The sequence below is a fragment of the Cololabis saira genome, chromosome 5, assembly GCF_033807715.1.
Source record: "Cololabis saira isolate AMF1-May2022 chromosome 5, fColSai1.1, whole genome shotgun sequence".
Classification (NCBI taxonomy): Eukaryota; Metazoa; Chordata; class Actinopteri; order Beloniformes; family Belonidae; genus Cololabis; species Cololabis saira.
In genome coordinates this window covers 46,757,914-46,778,988 of record NC_084591.1, presented here as the reverse complement: position 1 = coordinate 46,778,988, position 21,075 = coordinate 46,757,914, and the positions used below count along the sequence as shown (strand labels likewise).

Sequence of the window (21,075 nt, the reverse complement as noted above, 5' to 3'; positions counted from 1 at the left end):
GGCCTGATGGAAAAAGCTGTTACTCAGTCTTGTGGTTCTGGATTTGAGTGTGCGATATCTTTTTCCAGAGGGGAGTGGGGAGAACGGGGCGTGTCCGGAGTGTGTGGGGTCAGTGCTGATGTTTCTGGCCTTCTTCAGTCTCGCGCGTGAGCGCCGAGAGCGCCGAGAGTGCGTGCAAAATTTTTGGGTTTTTCGGGTCAGATCGGGTGTCTATATGCGCAATTTTAACTCTCCAATTAGCAAAATACTGGATACCTTCCCCTGCCTCATCATCATCTCTTGCCTCGACGCGGGGCCCCACGGCTGCTTGAGACCTGGTCGGATCAGTGATTTTTGTAACAAATGTATCAAACGAGCCTTTCAGAGAGGCATTAAACTCTTCCATTTTCTTTAGTTTTTTTTTCTTTTTTCATCCCCTGATGGAAATTTTCTGAATCTGTCTCGTTCTCTCGACATTGTGTGACAGTTTGTTCCAACTCCACCGTCTGGATCAGAGCAGCTTGTGTCTGCGCTTGGTCTGATCAGTTGTATTGAACAGACACGCGCATCATTGCACATATATTTATTGATATGCACAGACTAGTACACATTTATGTCTGTAATGGAACGTGACTGTTGATATTTATAAGGGAAAAAAAAAAAAACATTGAAAAAAACAAAAAAAACGGCCCATAGCGCGAGGCCCCGTGCGGTCGCACGGTTCACACACCCCTTGCGGCGGCCCTGGATGGGGGAGAAGTCGTGGGTGAAGAGGGAGTAGAGGAGGGGGCTGAGAACACACCCCTGTGGCATTCCAGTGTTCAGGGTGAGTGTGGAGGAGGTGCGGCCTCCCTTCCTGAAGCACTGGGGTCTGTTCCTGAGGAAGTCATGGATCCATGCACACAGTGACCTGCCTAACCCCAGGTTGCCCAGCTTCTGGATCCGTCTGTGGTGAATGACTGTGTTAAATGCTGAGCTGAAATCCACAAACAGCATCCTCACATAGGTGTTTCTTTGGTCCAGGCGGGTGAGGGCTGTGTGGAGCCCCATCATGAGAGCATCCTCTGTTGACCTGTCGAACAAATCTCATTACACTTAAAACAAGTGTCATTACCAGAAAAATAACTTATTTGACAATTTTCACCTGTTTCAAGTAGATTTTCACTATAAAATAAGTAGAGAAATCTGCCAGTGAAACAAGATTTTTTTTGCTTGTAATGAGAAGATAAATCTTGTTCCACTCACAGATTTTTTTCTAATTATTTCAAGTGAAAATTTACTTGAAACAGGTGAAAATTGTCAAATAACAAGTTATTTTTCTGGTAATGACTCTTGTTTTAAGTGTAATGAGATTTTTTGACTAAAAATGAGACATTTTAACTAGAAATATTATTTTGAGTTTTTGCAGCTAATGATGCTGTAAGGACCAATCAGCTCCCAGAATGCTGATAGAACTGCTTTCAGAAACATCGTGGGTCAGAATTACCAAACAGATCCAGGGAGGAAACAGAGACGGATGAAATCAGTCTTTTTTTCCAACATTCCGTTTTTTTTTTTTTCCATTTTTGATCTTTTTTGGGTTTTTCATTTTTGAGAATTTGGTTTTTAGCATTTCATACAAATGTAACCCCAAGATAGTATATAAAGTAATTAAATATAGACAATTTATGCAATTATAACTGAAAACTTGAATGTTTTCATACCTTTGAACATATTTAAAGGCAAAAACATCGTGTCCAACAAAACATCCTTTTTTGGGCATAAACACAAAAATACCAAAAGTTGTATGATGAAAAACCATTTTTTTAAATCGATCTTTAGACATACGAATCAATTTTTAGGAATTTATCTGAGAATCAATTTAGAATCGAAAAATCCTTTATTTTTTTTTCAACACAGGCCTAGTTTTAGGTGTGGTCTTTCTTCTTTATTAAATCAGGCGTAGGAGAGTTTAGTGTGTGTGTGTTCAGCCTGTTAAGACAAGATGACTGTAAGAGTTCAGGTAACACCAAAGCTGTGATCATGTGATTGCCCAGTGAATGGATGTGTGTTTTCTCTGCAGAGGCTGGAATCGTGCAGGTCTTGTTCTCCGTGTCCCAGCAGGATCTGCTCAGCAGGCTGATGTTGTTTGGCAGCGCAGCCACCGTGGATGCCGTCTGTCACCTGAACGGCTGGGGCCACTGCTCCATCCCCATCCACTCCCTGCAGGTAAAGCTTCCTCTGCTGCAGGCGGAAAATTTGAGAGTTTTCAAAATGTATTTTGCACTCAAAGATGAAAATTTATGTATATATAATAAATTTGTGCTCAGGAATGAGCAGGAGAATATATCTATCTAGTTTACATATGAATTATGTATTAATTGTCTCCAGATTTAGTCATTGTGAATGTTAAATATAATATTCAGATAAAGAAATTTTATTTTGAAACCATGCATTGTGCAAACTTAATGAAGTTGATATTGACCTACTTTTAATAAAACACGCCATAATGACAAAGCACCACTTTCCACCAAGATTTCCTTATTTAAATATTATATTAAGCATTGAGCACAAGCATTTCAGTCCATAGTAGCCAGTTTGATGTTATAAATAATATTTAAAAATAATATTATATAATAATTTTGTCTGGATCCAAGACGTTTTTGAAGGGGGGGGGCATTACTTTTCTCAGTCAAAAGCATTACCGTGGCGACGATAGATGCCAAAAAGTGCCCCTCCCTTCATCTGCTAAATGTCCAGGCCTGAAGAATCTACATCAAGTCATACCAGCTTCCACTGCAGCCTGAACGTGCACAAGGGTGGAGGCCCGTTCATCGCTGCTTGCAGCTTTAATTGGTCTTGTCCTACATGTTTGATTTTCCTGTGTGAACTTTGTTTTACAGGCAGGGCTGAAGAACCGTCAGCTCGACACAGTCGACTTCTACTTGAAGAGCAAAGAAAACGTCCTGATCCCGTCACTGACGTTCAGCGGTGCCGATCAGCCGTCAGACTCCACGCTGGCCGACGGTAAGAGACGCACTTCAGCTACCGTTCCTAAAAGCATATCTGTATTTGGATGGAGTAAGATTGGTCTCAACTGTAAATGCACAGAGAGTGATCTACAAACTAGGGCTGTCAGTTTAGCGCGTTCATATTGACCTTCATATTAGGGCTGGGCGATATATCGAGATTTTAATCTATATCGATATATTTTCAAACGCGATATGGTACGAGACAATATCGTTTATATCGATTTAAAAAAAAAAAAAAAAAATGTTTTTTTTTTTTTTTTTTACATTTTTTTTAATGAATGTTTTATTTGAGATTTGCACAAATGTTTTGTTATTTGCACAACTGTCAACCTCAGTGGAAAAGTCTGCCTGTTACTGTCTACATTGTATTAATTGCACAGTGTATTTTAATTTAATTGTTATGCAGGAAAGGGATATTTGTTTTATTTTATTCAAGAAGCATTTTTATTCTATATATGCAGGCAGTTTATTTTTATTTCATTTGTTTTATAAATGTTGATATTGTGCAGACCTCTGTTAATAAAGGAACCTGTGTGACATTTGGCACGAGGCTTTGGATTAAAACTGACTGTTTTTTTAAGAGTTTGCCTCAGAAAAAAATGAAGCTAACAGAGATGCTATGCTATAATGCTTCGGGGGAAACCCCAATTATGGCACAGAAAAAATATCGAGATATATACCGAGTATCGCCATTTAGCTAGAAAATATCGAGATATGACTTTTGGTCCATATCGCCCAGCCCTACTTCATATTGATAGCAGTTCCTGACATGTTGTTTTTAGTCATAATGGTTTGTCAGTTCTTGTCATGTACATGTCACTGGAGTCTGATCAACACTCTGAACAGAATTGGATAAAATGAAAGGTGTTATTTTTGAATAGTTAAAATATTTGATCAATATCTTCCTGAAAGACTGTCAGCTTATAGATATGATGACACAGTTCTCCTTGATCTCATATTTTCCAATAGAAATAGCAGTAACTGAATACCTGCTGGTGTCACCGTCCTACAGTACGTGGTGGATGTCGTGACCTTGTTTCTCTGTCTGGTCCTGCAGGAGTGGAGGACTTGTGTCCTGCGCTGGACTTGTTGTGTTCGGCCGTGCGAGAGTCCAGCTGTGACGCTCAGAGCCGGCAGTTCTCCGAGCAGCTGCTCAACATCACCGTGTCCTTCCTCAACACTCAGCTCCGCTCGCTGCTGTCCAGCCCACACGGTAAACACGCCACCGCCGTCACAAACACACCACCGCCGTCACAAACACACCACCGCCGTCACAAACACACCACCGCCGTCACAAACACGCCACTGCCGTCACATGTAGGGCTGGGGATCCATTCAAATGTCAAGAATCGATTATCAAGATTTGATTCGATCCGATTTGATTCCAATATTGATTTGGGTTAAGGTTATTAAAACAGTTTTTTGTTGCGTGAATTATATGACTGTAGTTCTGCAACATATTAATACTGGTATTATATTGAGATTAAACAGCAAGTATTGCAGCTGATGATGCTGTAATGACCAATCAGCTCCCAGAATGCTGATAGAACTGCAAACAGAAACATCATGTGGGTCAGAATTACCAAACAGATCCAGGGAGGAAACAGAGACGGATGAAATCATTTTTATTTTTTCCCACATTCCATTTTAATTCTTTCCATTTTTGGTGTATTTCGGTTTTTAATATTTGAGAATTTGGTTTTTAGCATTTTATGCAAATGTAAACCCAAGACAGTATATAAAGTAATTAAATATAGACAATTTATACAATTATATCTGAAAACTTTAATGTTTTCATACCTTTAAACATATTAGCAGTTATTCTTGTTTCCAACAAAAAATTCCTTTTTTAGGCATAAACAAAAAAAATACCCAAAGTTGTAATGTAATGATGAAAAAAAATCGATCTTTAGACATACGAATCGATTTTTAGGAATTAATATGAGAATCGGTTTGGAATTGGAAAATGTATTTTTTTCAACACAGACCTAGTCACACGCCACCTACTGTCATTTAGCAGACACTTTTATCCAAAGTACATCTAAGGGAAAAAACACAGCGTTTTGCCCAGGGAGGGTTAAGGCCTTGCATAAGGGCCCGAGGTGGTTCATCTTGGTTGCCATTCAAGGGCTTGAACCTGGCTCCTCCAGACCCAAACCCACCTAGGCAGCAGGCCAACGGGAGTTTCCGTGCATTTAAACCATCCCCATCATGCGACCACCTTTTTTTTTTTTTCAAGCACGTCTACAGTTTTTAACAAATGAAATAAAAATGGTTACCACTCATAGTTCTTGCCCCTTTTTTTGTACATCAGTAACAAAAATTAAACAAAAATGTATTGAAAATATACAAACTCTCAAAGAGGATAATGGACAAATATCAATTTAAACACAATATGAAAAGAAAGGAAAAAAAAATTAAAAAAAAGGGGATTCTTGTAAGAAAACAAAAAACAAGGCACTCTAAGAATTAAAAGGTGCATATGAATAACAAAATGAAGCATTTAAATTCACATAATGGAGCATAGAAAAGGAGAGGAATTATTAAATTAGAATAACAAATAACAAGCAATGTCTAGACTTATTTTACTTGCATTTTTGTTTTCTACTCTTTTGAGACATGTGAAAAAAATCTTAAAATTGTTAATAAAACCCCGGAAGTAAGGAGGATTTACAATTTCTCCATTTGGCACAATGTATATGGTACTTACCCAGTAACAAAATTATATTAATATCCGAAACAGAAATTTCCAAATCATCCATGAAGAAAATAATATGGCTTAATTCAAAAGGTGGAACATTATTATTTTTAAGAGAAATCCAATTGTGTATGTCTGTCCAGAAACAATGAGACAAAGAACATTGATAAAACAAACGATCCAGTGTGTCTTCATCCTTTTTGCAGAAGGAACATTGATCTACCTCAAATTTAAATCTTTTTTTAAGAGATTCTGCCACAGGATAGACCTTATTCCTAATTTTAAAATGTACTTCTTTAACTTTAGGCAAAATAGGCCATTTAATACATTTGGAATGAACTTTGTTTAATGTGTTTATATTTACCATGCAAGAATCCTGTCGAATTATCCTACCCTGCAAAAATCAATCTGGATTTAAAAACATTACAAATAAACTTGTTCCCAGACTTTTTATCAGTCAGAGTACATCCTTCTAACCTCTGTAGCCACTAGACGACCACCCCGCCCCCCACACAGTAAACCTGCCACCGCCGTGGAAGCCCCACCGCCGTCACACCGCCGTCACACCGCCGTCACACCACTCCCACTGTTCTGAGTTTTGCCTCGTTGATTCTGGATTTTTGGATTTCTGTCTCTGTGTATCTGACGCCGTTTGGACGCATTACCACTCACATGTCACACTTGACACAAATCCTCAGTTCAGTTTTTTGTCCACTGGTCTTTTGTGGCTTGGAGAGGTGAAAGCTGTCCTGTCGTTGGCAGACGAGCACCCGGACGTGCACACCTGCGTTAGTGTTTTGGAGCGGTACGTCACAGACCTGAGGAGCTACATGAAGAACTTCCCCTGGTGCCCCGCCGGCCACTCCTCTCCCGCTGGAGCCGGGAAAGTTCAGGACGACGACTGGCAGCAACTCTCACCACAGGTACCTGTTGCACGCAGAAATCTGTCTTTGAGCTCAGTTTGAAATGCCCTGTCTGTCCTTCCTTCCTTCCTTCCTTCCTTCCTTCCTTCCTTCCTTCCTTCCTTCCTTCCTTCCTTCCTTCCTTCCTTCCTTCCTTCCTTCCTTCCTTCCTTCCTTCCTTCCTTCCTTCCTTCCTTCCTTCCTTCCTTCCTTCCTTCCTTCCTTCCTTCCTTCCTTCCTTCCTTCCTTCCTTCCTTCCTTCCTTCCTTCCTTCCTTCCTTCCTCCGACGAAAGGAAGGCCTTTTTGTCCCCCTAAACGTGCACCAAAAGTCACCAAATTTTGCACCAAGCCAGGCCTGGCGAAAAATGTGATATTTAATGCTTTGCATTAATGGGCGTGGCCTAATGGCTCAACAGCGCCCCCTAGAAAACTTTGTGCCTCAAGCCCCACAATACGGTTTGACGTACATGCACGAAAATCGCTACACACCTGTATCATGTGGCAACTTAAAGAAAAGTCTCTTGGCGCCATGGCCCAAACCGAACAGGAAGTAGGCCATATTCAATTAATCGTATCATTTTGGCGCAATTTATGCCATTCCTTTGGCAGTTAATACGGCCCGAACCGTAACGTGCACCCAGGTGTGTTATACATCAAAATGTGCGTCTCCATCCTGTGACGACGCGCATTACTTTTCTCAGTCAAAAGCGTTACCGTGGCGACGATAGATGCCAAAAAGCGCCCCCTCCCTTCATCTGATTGGTCCATATTTGATAGTTCTACTTTCTGCCATAACTTTTGAATGGTTTGATATAGAGAGTCGTGGCTGGTGTCATCTGCTAAATGTCCAGTTCTGAAGAATCTACATCAAGTCATACAAGCTTCCACTGCAGCCTGAACGTGCACAAGGGTGGAGGACCGTTCATCGCTGCTTGCAGCTTTACTTGCCTGGATGGTTGTGGAGCTCTGCACCACGGCTTCACCGCTGTGGTGTGGACTCCTCTTTCCGTCCGGGCCGGGATGGTCTCTGTGGGCCCCCCCCCCCCTTGTAGCTGCGGGCTATGAGACCTCCTGGCGTGGACGGCTCCCTGTTACCGTTTCGTCACCTGGATCCTCTGTGCCTAGCCATGTCTACACCATGTGTCTGCGTGCGTGTCTGTGTGTGTAATTTAGGAATTTAGGTGAATTGTAGTGTGCTTTTGTCTGCGGGGGGGGGGGGGGGGGGGGGGGGGGCATTAATAAGTTTTATGTTTATTTGTTTTTTCTTGTTTTTTTTTTTTTTCTGTTAAGCACTTTGTGTTTCATTATTTGTAGGAAAAGTGCTATATAAATAAAGTTTGATTTGATTTGATTTCTTTTTTTTTTTCGTTGTCTTTTTTTCTTGCATGTTGGTGGGGGGGACCAAAACCCAATCTTTTAGCATGATTTTTTTTAGAAGATGTAGGAGTTTCCTATGTTGTGGCCATGGATGTGTTTGTTGCAGGAAGTGGTGAAGCGGTCCATCCTGACCAGTCAGATCCCCAGAGCTCAGGCCATGCTGCGGAAGAGGAGTCTGCCCGGGCACCGCCTGGCAGACCTGAGGACGGAGGGGCTGCGTCTCGTCTTCTCCTGCCTGCAGGGCAGAGACCTGCAGACTGCCAGCACGCTCCTCAGCAACATGGTGGGTACACCTGGATCCGGGTAAAAAGTCAAGAGTTTATTCTCTGTGGTCATCATGACTCTGTTATGGCGCTTTTACACTAGTACAGTACAGAGACAGCCCTTTTAAAAGTTTCAAGTGACTTAATGATGGCATCTGATGTTGGAAATTGTTCAATCCTGGTTTTACTTGACATGAGTGCTGCTTTCGACACGCTAGACTACTCTATTTTAATAAATAGACTCAATAAACAGGTAGGGATCACAGGAAAGGCTCTTAATTGGTTTTCCTCCTACCTCACGGGTAGGAGTTTTAATGTGGCTGTTGGCACACATGTGTCAGCATCTGCCCCCCTTTCCTATGGGGTCCCCCAGGGCTCCGTTCTTGGGCCAACGCTATTTGCACTTTACATGCTACCACTAGGACACCTTATCAGCACTTTTAAAGGTATATCTTATCACTTTTATGCAGATGACATCCAGCTTTATTATTCTTTTAACCCAAAGAGCCCAACTGATTTTAATTTCAGCATTTTACATGAGTGCTTGTCAGCTATAAAGGCCTGGATGTCGGACAATTTTTTATCCCTGAATGAGACGAAAACCGAGGTGCTCATTGTGGCACCTGATAGCCTCATTCCAAAGGTGGTGGACTGCATCGGGCCCCTTAAAGACTATGTCCGTCCAAATATCAGGAACCTAGGTGTCAACTTCAACCAGACCATGCAACTCAACACTCACATCAGCTCAATAACCCGCACCTGCTTTTTCCATCTCAGAAATATTGCCAAGCTCAGATCTGTTGTCTCATACCCAGAGCTAGAAATGATCATTCACGCATTCATATCATCACGTTTGGACTACTGTAATTCACTCTTCACCTGCCTCAACAAAACTGACATGGGACGTCTTCAGCTTATCCAAAATGCAGCAGCCAGATTACTCACCAGATCCAGCAGGAAGTGCCATATCACTCCCATCCTGGCCTCCTTGCACTGGCTCCCTGTCAAGTTCAGGGTCCATTTTAAAATTTTAGTTATTACCTACAGAGCACTGCATGGTCAGGCTCCTCAGTACCTCATAGATCTGGTCCCACGCTATGAGCCACAAAGAGCCTTAAGGTCGGCTGATCAGGGCCTTATAACAACGCCAAAAACAAATCTAAAAACCAAAGGTGACAGGGCTTTCCAAGCAGTTGCTCCACATCTTTGGAACATGCTCCCACAAGCCCTGAAAGATGCAACATCTGTGGACATTTTTAAAAACAAATTAAAAACGCTATTTTTTGAGCAGGCATTTATTGATGTATTATGATTTTTGTTTCTTTTCTTTTTGTCTTTTTCTTTCTTTCTTTTCTGTTTGTTATTTTCCTTAGAGACACATTGTGCAGCTTTTTAATTACCTCATGTTTTTACTGTTTTTTCTGTATGTAAAGCACTTCGTGAGTTTCTCTCTGTGAGAGGTGCTATATAAATAAAATTTACTTACTTACTTACTTACTAGTACAGGGGTCGGCAACCCAAAATGTTGAAAGAGCCATATTGGACCAAAAACAAAAAAAAACAAATATGTCTGGAGCCGCAAAACATGAAAAGTCTTATATGTATAAGACTTAGAATGAAGGCAAATGGCGAAAGTCAAAATGTCGAGAAAAAGTCGAAATGTTGAGAAAAAAGTCAAAATGTTTAGGAAAATAGTCGAAATGTCGAGAAAAAAGTCGAAATGTCGAGAAAAAAGTCGAAATGTCGAGATTAATGTTGAAGTACAATCGAGAAAAAAGTCGAAATGTCAAGAAAAAAAGTCAAAATTTCGAGAAAAAAGTCGAAATGTCGAGGAAAAAAAAAAGAATCCTGATGTTAACCCTGTCCAGAGGAGAAATGACTGGACTTTGAAGCATCTGGGATGGACCATCACCATCGAAACATTGATTTAGCTCCCTGAGGAGTACCACAAGGCTCTGTGTGAAGACTTCTGTTTCTTTGATTCTGTATAAAATTCTGTATAATGTGGTGTTAATTATTACAAATGCCAGTTGATATGCAGAGATCCGGGGTTGCATCAGTGTCCTTGTCAAAGGTCATCTCCACTTCTGTGATGGCACATTTCTGCAGAAAAACTACACTTGCGATTTTAGAGCAACATCAGCTGCTTTCAAAACCACATCTGTTCCAGAGACATCCAGGAAGTTTTGTATAAGACACAAACACATTCTGGACACATAACAAAGATACGACTGAAGAATGAATAGTGTTTGATACCGGACTGGTCTGGCTGCAGTCCTGACCTGTACTGTCGTCTTAATGGACGACGGTAAAGAACTCTGAAATCAAAGAAGTGACAGGGATGAATGACCCTGTACTGTTTTACACATTAAGATACCAAAATGATACCGTATTTTCTAGACTATAAGCTGCACCTGCATATAAGCAGCATCCACTCTATTTAAAAAAAAAAAAAAGATATGCAAGCCGCAGATATTTCTGTTGTTAGATTAGATATTTACTACATGTACAGAAGGATTTTGAACTGTAAATGATGTACATGTTTGTACCCAAATAGATCCTTTCCTAACAGTGTCTTTTAACACGGTAGCAACTTTGCTGATTAAAACGGGACAGAACCAAGAGAAAATAACCAGTATTTATTTATTTATCTGTTTGAAATCTGCTTCTACCTACTTCTATCTGCTAAAGAAGAAGTAGCGTATTCTTCTTTGCATTTATTTTGTCTTAGTTTTGATTCTAATTCCGGTTAGAGAGCCCTGAGCGGTAGAAGCAAAATCCACAGAATAGCTGCACCTTTGTATAAGCTGCATGGTTGAAAACCTATGATAAAAGTCGCGGCTTATAGTCCAGAAAATACGGTATGTTTGCAGAAAGAATGGAAAAAAAAAAAAAAACATTTTCATTTAATGTCCTCATCAGATCTTGCACGGTAGCTGAGTGTCAATCTGTTGTAAAGTGAATACTTTTTTTCTTTAAAACGGGGGAAGTTGGCTGAAAGCTTTTCTCTCATTTCAGGGTCTGAATGTGAAGAAGCAGCTTCACAGCATATGCCTCTACACCAATGACAAGGAACTCAGGGAACTAATGGTGAGTCTGGTATTTTCAAGGAACACAACAGACCACAATGTTTCTGCTACAAGACTGTATCGTTCCTTACTTTTTTGTTTTTAACTCGGCCTTGTATTTTACCAAAGACTACTTTATCTGGACTTCACATGTATTGAAGAGTACCCTTTGTTTTGCAAAATGATGTTTTATCCAGATTACCACCTAGTCAGTATTAAAACAACATAAGTAATGTTTTTGACCCCATCACGGTTTTATTGATTGATTAGGTGGAGGAACTGTCGGATCGGAGCTCCTTCTCAGAGGAGGAGATGCAGAGTGTTGTGTTCATCAGGGAGATGGAAGAGCTCGGGTTATTGCCAGCCTTCCGCGGCCCAACTCCCACCTCTCCACTAAGGTGAGAATGCTGAAATGGACATTTATGCAAGATTATAATATATAAAAAATGTTTTAGGTCATAAACAGAATGCAAGCTTGTGGAAATGAAAAAGGTGTACATTTTGATGTTTATGTATTTGTCATCAATCATTCAATCATTTATTTTAACTCACCACCATGATCACATGGTATGGAGCACAAGAACACAAACATTTGTACATTTGTAGCAAGTGGCAGCTGTACATGTTCTACAAAAATACTCAATTTGGCAAAGAAAAAAAAATCATTTAAACAGAGGAAGGACATTCTTCAAAAAGGCGCCTAATTTATAAATAACATTTATCTAAGACTGGCAACTTTTTCTAACTCTACGGAACCCTCTACTCCTTTGTTCAGAAAACTCAAACTTCTTTCAGTATATAACATAAATATTCATCAGATATGTGTGTTTTTTGCCTTTTTCTTTACCACTATCGTTTAGTAATTTTTTCACTTATAATTCTCAAATACATTCACATAATACTAGACAGGTTAATCATTTTCATTTTCCTTTTTATAAAACTAAACACGGCCAGTTTTCCCTCAGATATCGTGGTGTACAGATATGGAACTCCAAATCTCACATTATCAAAAGCTCTGTTTCTCTAGAGATTTCTAAAAGAAATGTATCATCTCATTTAATTCACATTTAAAAAATGTCAAGTTTTTTTTTTTTGTTTTTTTTTTTTGTTTTTTTTGTGTGTGTTGATGATCTGTAACTATGTAGTCAAACCTTCTTTGTTTTTGTTTATAGTCTTCGTCTTGTTGTTTTTGTTTTTTGATTTTTTGTAATTACTGTTTTACTTCCTAAATTGAGGGGAGGTCCGTTGCATAAGCCTGTTGGCTTTTTGACCTCTCCTGTCACATTTGTTTTACTATTTTGATTGCAAGTGTTAATTTTATTGTGTGCAAACTAATAAAATAAATAAATAAAATAAAATAACTTATTAGATTGAAGTAACAAATCAATTTAAACATACAGTAGATGGTTTGTATAATACTTTGGTAAGTATTTTTGTCTGAGATTCATTATATTTACATTTTTACATTCAAACAAAATATGAAACTCATCTCCAATACGGTTGACGTTACAGAATCTCTGACTTCTATCCAGACCTTTATACCTTCCAGTGACTCTTGGTATTATACTGTTATTCATCCTAAAATTACAAATGGCCTGTCTATACTTTTGATTTTGACATAATAAATACTGTTCTAGGTTAAACTCTTGATTAATCTCTACATTAATATCACATGACGTCATCCTATAGAGTTCACTTAGCTATTTTTGCAGGAATTGATCTTTCAACCTTTGCTCAACAGTTAGTTTCAACCAGTCAAGGTCATTACATGTTTGAGAGAGCCAGAGGTAAGATAAACCACAGGAACAGTTGTGAGTAGAACTAAAATGATTTCCTTAATTGAACAACATAAAAGCATAAATGATTCACAATGACGATATCTAAAATAATCTTCAGTTCACACATCTATTGCCAAGGGAACAGGGCATTGCTCCTGTCAATAAGAATATACAAACATGTGTAAAAACACTACTGCTGTGTGGCAGCTGTAGATTCAGGTAAACAGTGGTTACACTAACTGTACTGGACGAACCGTAGGACTGGTCAAGATAAAGCAATGAACAGGCCAGTCGCTACATTAAACATTCCCTTTTGTTTGTTGAATGAGATGAGAAAACTGGCAGCAGACCAAGCAGTGAGTGCTTTTACATGGGAAGTTTAATTCCTCTTTAATTCAGAATTAAAATTAAATCCGATTTAAAATGAGTAAAAATGACCATGTAAACACCTAATTCTGAATGAAAATGGCCATTCTGAATTAAACTTAATTCCGAAGTAAGTGGCTGGTTTATTCCGATTTAAAATCCGAATAAAATAATTCCACGATCATGTTTACACTCATTCCTCTTTAAATTAATTCCGGTCTTTCTTTCTGCTCGTTCCCTCTCCCGTCTGTCTCCATGATCTTATATTCCACTGGGCTGGTTTTCCAAACAAAGTTTCAAGATGCAGCAGCAGTAAACGCTGGTCAAGAGCAGAGACCATTTATTTAATAAATAGAAATAATTGAAAGAACAGATGGAAACAGGAAACATCAAAATTGTGAGCTTTTCAAAGTTGTAGCGTCTAAGTTAGTTTTTCTTCCGGTAGTTTAACTTCTGGTCCCCCCCCTATCCAATCAGAACCTTCCCAACCCCCAGACCTGGAGAGGATTTGGAGAAAGACCATCAAACGTGTTTTCCATGTAAACCTCATTTCAGAATTACTATTTCCATGTAAACTGGAAGGAAAATAGTTTAATTCTGAATTATTTAATTCGGAATAATTAATTCCGAATTAAAAAACATCATGTAACCGTGGCCAGCGTCATGGTAACGAGCCTCATAAACCATCAATCAAACGCTGTTAACTTCTAAACACGTGGAGTTTGGTCAAAGAGCCTCTATACAGAAGATAGCGCATTACCGTTACTGCCATTGGTATGAAATGGTATACACTTCCTGTCTCCTAAGTGGGCATGGCCGCCCCTCTCCCAGCCCCCCAGTCTCGCGCTCAGAAGGTGTGCCGATTTTTTCCAGTGTCCAGCCGCGGTACTGCAACAAAAAATCCCATGGGGCCCAGAAAGCTTTTTTCCCATAGACCGCAATAGTAAAAGAGAAGCCTCTAAAACTGTTCACAGGAACCTCCAGCTGTAATCACCGGCAATTACTAATCTTTGTATTCTATATTTTTAAGTCATGGACTTTATATCCGTCAAAAATGTTTTCTAACGGCCAGAAAAGTCAAAGAAAAGTCTCTTTCTGGGCGTGACGTCACGGCTGACGTCACGGCCGTGTCCGTGCATTCCACGGATGTTTATATTAATATATATTATGTAATTATATTATATTAATACATTAATAATATATGTAATACTATACATGTAATAATATACATTAATTCATATATTATATTAATACATATTATATTAATATTCGCGTCATTGCCCCGGGGCATGATGGGAGGCCCCAGAGCATCATGGGAGGTGACTCAACTGAGCATGCTCTATGGGCCAGTGTACCAGGAAGTAAACCCGGAAGTCAGAGATTTTTTCGGCGTATGCGCTGGCTGAGCAGAATGCATTGAAATGAATGGGCGGCCATTTTCAATTTCCCATCCAGTTTTATAATAGATCCATGCTCAGGAGCTGCTGTTAGTCTCCTAAAGGGGCGTGGCAGTCACGTGACACAGATACAGGAAACACAACCGGAGTGGGCTGTAGAGTTTATTGAACGTCTCTGGTTTGGTCAACTTTAATGAAACACGTGGTGCTCTTGGTGTCATGGGAACGCCCTTCCACCGTCCTGGTGGTTTGTGGAGGATTCCAGAAATGTTTTGGAGTGATGGAGGAATGTAACATAGAAATTTAACTGATGTTACACCTGATGCTATTTTTTCATCCTGAGCAGTGATTTGTTTTTTTTTTTTAATTAAGGAAATAAACCTTTCTATTAAAAAACCTTCTTTTGCAGAATTTCTAGTTTATTCCCAATGATTTTAGTCAGGAAATTTCCTGGAGTTTTTCAAAGGATATTCTCCATTACGTGTTCAGATTCAGCTGCTGGAACATAAATATTTCTTTGAAAAACCTGCAGGTTTGTTCTGATGGTTCCGAAGGAGGTGGAGGGCGAGGGGCTTCTCAAGGAGATCCTGGACCAGAGCAGGCCCGCGGACGGGGGGGGACTGTGGAGGAACGTCTGCCTGGACTGGGTCAGGAACTGGGACGGGAGCAGCCGGACAGCCGTTCTCCTGTCCAGACACCAGCCACTGGGTAAGATGGAGCCAAACTGGGGTCCAGATTCGGGCTGCAGCTATCAAATATTTTAGTAATCGAGTATTCTACTGAAAATTCCATCGATTAATCGAGTAATTAGATAAAACATACAACATACTTACACCAGTTGACCAAATTCACTGCCTTCACTCAAAAAACTAAGGTTCTTACAAACACGGTTCATACGTTTTGAAAAAACCTGGAAAAGTCATGGAATTTGAAAATGTCATTTTCAAGGCCTGGAAAAGTTTTGAAACATAAGTTCACTCCAAAAGTTTTGGAAAAGTCATTGAATTTATTTTTATCACCTAATGATAACATTAAAGGAGCCGTCTGTAAGAAATGTCCAAAACTGGTACTGCAGTCACTTTCCAAACATTGTTGAGCGGCGTGTACCCTCCCCCTCCTCCCCCCAACCAGAGGTTGCCAGGTAGGCTGCAGAATGCAGCAGGAACGTAGGCTGCCATGGCTGCGATAATTAGAGCCGAGCTGGCAACCCGGATGCTGAAACAATACTGACTTGGTGATTGGGAGATAGGTGGAGGGTGGAGCTTCAGAAACAATACTGACTTGGTGATTGGGAGATAGGTGGAGGGTGGAGCTTCAGAAACAATACTGACTTGGTGATTAGGAGATAGGTGGAGGGTGGAGCTTCAGAAACAATACTGACTTGGTGATTGGGAGATAGGTGGAGGGTGGAGCTTCAGAAACAATACTGACTTGGTGATTGGGAGATAGGTGGAGGGTGGAGCTTCAGAAACAATACTGACTTGGTGATTGGGAGATAGGTGGAGGGTGGAGCTTCAGAAACAATACTGACTTGGTGATTGGGAGATAGGTGGAGGGTGGAGCTTCAGGCCAAAACAAAAAATGACAACATAAACATCAGTTGAGGGCTGCAACTCCTCTTTTTAAACTGGAATATCCTGGCTTGAGTGCTGTTGTCAGTGACATAAGTATTTGAAATGAACATGATTTTTAAATGTCTGTTGACATATCGGGGTCATTTTATGATTCGTTTTATTATTGCTCTTACATACAGCTCCTTTAATGATAACATTAAGTAATAACAGCCTATAAGGTAGATTTAAAATTGATCAATAACTATTTCGTGTAGAAAAGTCTTGCACGTTCTCACGCGTGACGTGCCGAGCATCTTGCACGTCATGCGGATCGGTTATTACAGTTATATTAGATTACTATAAAACATATACTACAACATATTGCTGGTATATCAGTGTTAGTTTAAACAAATGTTTATTTTGTATAAAACCATAATTGTCATTAGATCTCCACTGTGGTGACTTTTTACATAGTTTTATTCCTATATTTCATTCATACATTGATGTTTTAGAGGTCATGTATAGTCATGGAAACTTGCTGCCAAGTCATGGAAAAGTCATGGAAATGTGTTGGTTAAAATGTGTATGAACCCTGGACCAAGAAATGTTCTTATTTCTAACCTAAAAATGCCATTACACCTGATAACACACATCACCTAAAAGGTTAGGTGTCATTTGTGTCAAGCACATTTTAAGTTCTAGTTAAGTTTTAAGTTAAAGTCTTGATAAGATTTTGAGTTTTGGCAGTGTTCAAAATAAACAAAATAAACTTATGAGCCCTGCTGTATTGGAGCACATTAGACACCAGCGCTACTTGGTGTTTTATCCAACAATGTCTACCGAGCTAAAACTGATAACTACCCAGTTAGCTTTATTAGGTTTTTATTTTTCACCCTCATCTCTCTACAGCTCTGTGTTTTTACAGATAAAATGCGTTAGCCGCATCTACAGTCGTCATAATTAATAGAAACCCAGCCCTCCACAGGCTAACGTTATGTTAACAAGGTACCGTAACATTAATCTCATTAATTAGTGCTACGTTAGCTTAATTGTACCGTGTCTGGGTGACGGTCCTCCCTCTGGGAGTAACCAGGGTGTTGGTGGAGATGCTGCAGCGTTGAGGACGTACTGTTGTGTATCAGCTCTGTCTTACAGTGATACATGCAACAGTGTTGCCTTTGTGTCCAGCTGGAAATGCTCCCACACTTTTGACATTTTCTGCCTTTTCTTTTAGTTAAAAACAAACATATTCGCCGCCTCTTCCTTTACGTGAGTGGCGTCAGTGCACTGAGTGGCGTCAGTGCACACTGCAAAAACTCAAAATCTTACCAGGAATATTTGTCTTATTTCTAGTTAAAATGTCTCATTTTTAGTCAAAAAATCTCATTACACTTAAAACAAGACTCATTACCAGAAAAATAACTTATTTGACAATTTTCACCCGTTTCAAGTAAAATCACTTGAAATAAGTAGAAAAATCTGCCAGTGGGACGAGATTTATCTTCTCATTACAAACAAAAAAATCTTGCTCCACTGACAGCTTTTTCTACTTATTTTAAGTGAAAATCTACTTGAAACAGGTGAAAATTGTTGTTTTTTCTAGTGATGAGTCTTGTTTTAAGTGTAATGAGATTTCTTTTGACTAAAAATGAGACATTTCAGGGCTCCAGACTGCGACCAAATGCTCGCATTTTGCGACCAAAATTTGAGTATGTGCGACTGAATTTCATGTCCACTCGCACACGTGCGACCAGTAAATTTGCCAGCGTTTTTTTTTTCTTTTACACGTTAAACGTGGAAGGGGTGCGTGAATGAACCCGCATATTTGCAGGCCAATGAGTGTGAAAGGGAATGAGTCGGGGGATCTATTTATTTATTTATTTATTTATTTATTTATTTATTTATTTCGTTTAATTTCACCAGCTCAAAGCAGGTATTACGCCCGGACCACATTTAATGCGACACAACGCGCTGCGCCGCGCACATAAAGTAAGAAAGAGACGGCGGATATGTTTGGTTTTAGTAACATCATGCTCAGGCAATGAGTCTGCAACGGCCCAGACGGGAGACACATGTAGCTCAGTGCTTAACTTTTATTTTTAATCCACTCTATATTCTTCTGGTTGTTCTCCGATATGCTCCTCTAAAGCCTGAATTATGGTTCCGCCTTAAATCGACGCAGAGCCTACGCCGCACCCTACGCCGTAGGCTCTGCGTTGTTGTAACGCGGAACCATAAATCAGCCTTCACCCGGTACATACATAGGTTTCTCAAAACATCTGTCCCCGCTACAGTTTTAACTAAAAGAAAATGTGCTCCAATACAGCAGGTCTCATCATTGTATTTTGAACACTGCCAAAACTCTAACTTAAAACGTAACTAGAACTTAAAATTTGCTTGACACAAATGAAAGTTAAATTGAAACACGTGGGAAAAACACCTAACCTTTTAAGTGATGTGTGTTATCAGGTGTAATGGCATTTTTAGGTTAGAAATAAGAACATTTCTTGGTAAGATCCTTAGTTATTTGAGTGAAGGCAGTGAATTTGGTCAACTGGTGTAAGTTCAGGGTTTTAGTAAAGACACAAGTAGGAAATGTTATTGGCCAGTACCCCCAATATTTGTACATTTGTTAAGTACTGTGTTTAACAGTTAAATTCATGGCTGAAAGGTTACTAAGCACTTTGTTACCAAGCACTTTTTTATCATGTGAATGTATGTTTTTTTTATATATAATGACAGCAATGGTGCTGTCAGTTTACTTTATGTTGCGGCATCTTTAAAAGTGCACAATAAAATGTAACACTGCATTTGAAACAGCACATTGAGGTAATTCATTAATCTATTATGAAATACGTATTACTAATACACTGAAATGTAGTAGAAATGTAAACATTTGGTTAGCGTGTCGATAAACGATGTGCGCTCCTAAAATTTCTGATTGTGCCCCTAAAAATGTTCAGTTAGGGGCTACTGTGCTCCTAGTGAAAAAAGTTAGTCTGGAGCCCTGCATTTTAACTAGAAATAAGACAAATATTCTTGTTAAGATTTTGAGTTTTTGCAGTGCATTAAATGTAGTCCGCTGCTTTGAGCGTTCGTTTTTTGTAATCGAATTACTCGAATTATTCGAGGAATCATTTCAGCCCTAGTCCAGATCATGTCGTGGTTCATAAAATTCCTGATTTAGTTTTCATGGTTTAATTCGTGTGTTTTGTCCAGCAGAAGTGAGCGGCGTGGATCCTGCGGTGCTGTGGCGTTACCTCACAGCCCTCCATCACCTTCCCTGGGTGGTGGACTGGATTGGGAATAAGGAAAGCTGCTCACGCTGGCCGGAGATGACCCCGGAACTGGTCAACGACAACACGGTGTGCAGCTCCCCCATGAAGGAGAACATCCTGGACCTGCTGGCCAGGTACCACCAATCATTTCACCTCTGTAGCTGAGATCCAATGGCCATTACATGATGTTTTTTTAATTCGGAATTAATTATTCCGAATTGAATAATTCAGAATTAAACTATTTTCCCTCGAGTTTACATGGAAATAGTAATTCTGAATTGAGGTTTACATGGAAAACACGTTTGATGGTTTTTCTCCAATTCCTCTTAAAGGTATTGTGACATAATTTTTAACATGCTTTTAACACTATTAAAAGTCTTGGCCAATATCCCTCAAATGTGTCTAAAAGAGTGTAACAAGAAAAACTTCACTCCAGTACTCCATGCCTGGCTTCTTTTATGACGGTGTTTTTTGTGAAAAACGTGTCCTTTTCCCCCTTTCCTGTCAATCATTGCCCCCGCTCCTCCTCCCAACCCCCCCCCATCTTCCACTCCTCCTCTCCCCCAAACTCCCCGCAGACAGTGGATCAATGGTATGTGATTTTGTCTTGCACACCGTCCACGGGCTGAGCCTGATCAGAAGGACTCAGGCCCCCGACCGACACCGGGCAAGCGGTCTTCCGTACGCCACATTTCCCACGCCCGCCGCTCGGACGGGGATTCGGCGCTGAGCTCTTCCCTCTTCCCTCTTCGCTCGCCGCTACTGAGCTGAGTTTCTTTTCCTCCGCTTAGTAATATGCTTATGCAGCGGGTTGTCTCGTCTGATCTGAGGTCGTAGGCGAAAAAAAAAGCAGAGCGCGGGTGGAGAGGAGAGACGTCTCTCTCCCTCCAGCCCGCGGCTCAGCGCTGATGGGCAGGGAGCTGGGTGGAGGGGGCGGTGATTTAGCGGGCCGTGACGTCAGGGCCCGCCACCAAACCAGATGCGCCGTTTTAGCACAGTTATGCGGAAACTCCCAGAATGCACACAATACACTGAATGTTAAAAGTTCGTTTTTTTTGGGTGTAATTGATGTCAAGACACCCAACTAAACACAAAAAATCAAGAAAAATGTGTTTTTCATGTCACAATCCCTTTAAGGTCTGGGGGTTGGGAAGGTTCTGATTGGATAGGGGGGGGACCGGAAGTTAAACTACCGGAAGAAAAACTAACTTAGAAACTTACAACTTTGAAAAGCTCATCATTTTGATGTTTCCTGTTTCCATCTGTTCTTTTAATTATTTCCAGGTCCTCCAAGCTATTTATTAACCCGTGTACTGTCTTTGGGTCAAAATGATCCAATTCTTCTATCCTTCTTTCCTCCTGCTCTCTCCTTCCTTCTTCCTTTCCTCTTTTCCTCCTTTTTTA

General features: G+C 40.2%; 1 protein-coding gene across 2 annotated transcripts in view; it reads left to right on the top strand.

The window, feature by feature from the left end:
• The window catches only part of spg11 (SPG11 vesicle trafficking associated, spatacsin), an 81,233-nt gene that overhangs the window by 18,052 nt on the left and 42,106 nt on the right, over positions 1–21,075 (top strand). Inside the window, exons 7-15 of one of the 2 annotated variants that reach the window (XM_061722307.1) lie at positions 2,042–2,187; positions 2,862–2,985; positions 4,048–4,203; positions 6,451–6,611; positions 8,075–8,251; positions 11,250–11,321; positions 11,570–11,697; positions 15,373–15,548; positions 19,616–19,805. In XM_061722307.1, the coding sequence (XP_061578291.1) occupies positions 2,042–2,187; positions 2,862–2,985; positions 4,048–4,203; positions 6,451–6,611; positions 8,075–8,251; positions 11,250–11,321; positions 11,570–11,697; positions 15,373–15,548; positions 19,616–19,805 (1,330 nt within the window). Of the gene's footprint in view, positions 1–2,041; positions 2,188–2,861; positions 2,986–4,047; positions 4,204–6,450; positions 6,612–8,074; positions 8,252–11,249; positions 11,322–11,569; positions 11,698–15,372; positions 15,549–19,612; positions 19,806–21,075 lie in introns of both variants that reach the window. The other variant, XM_061722306.1, reaches the window with a different exon arrangement.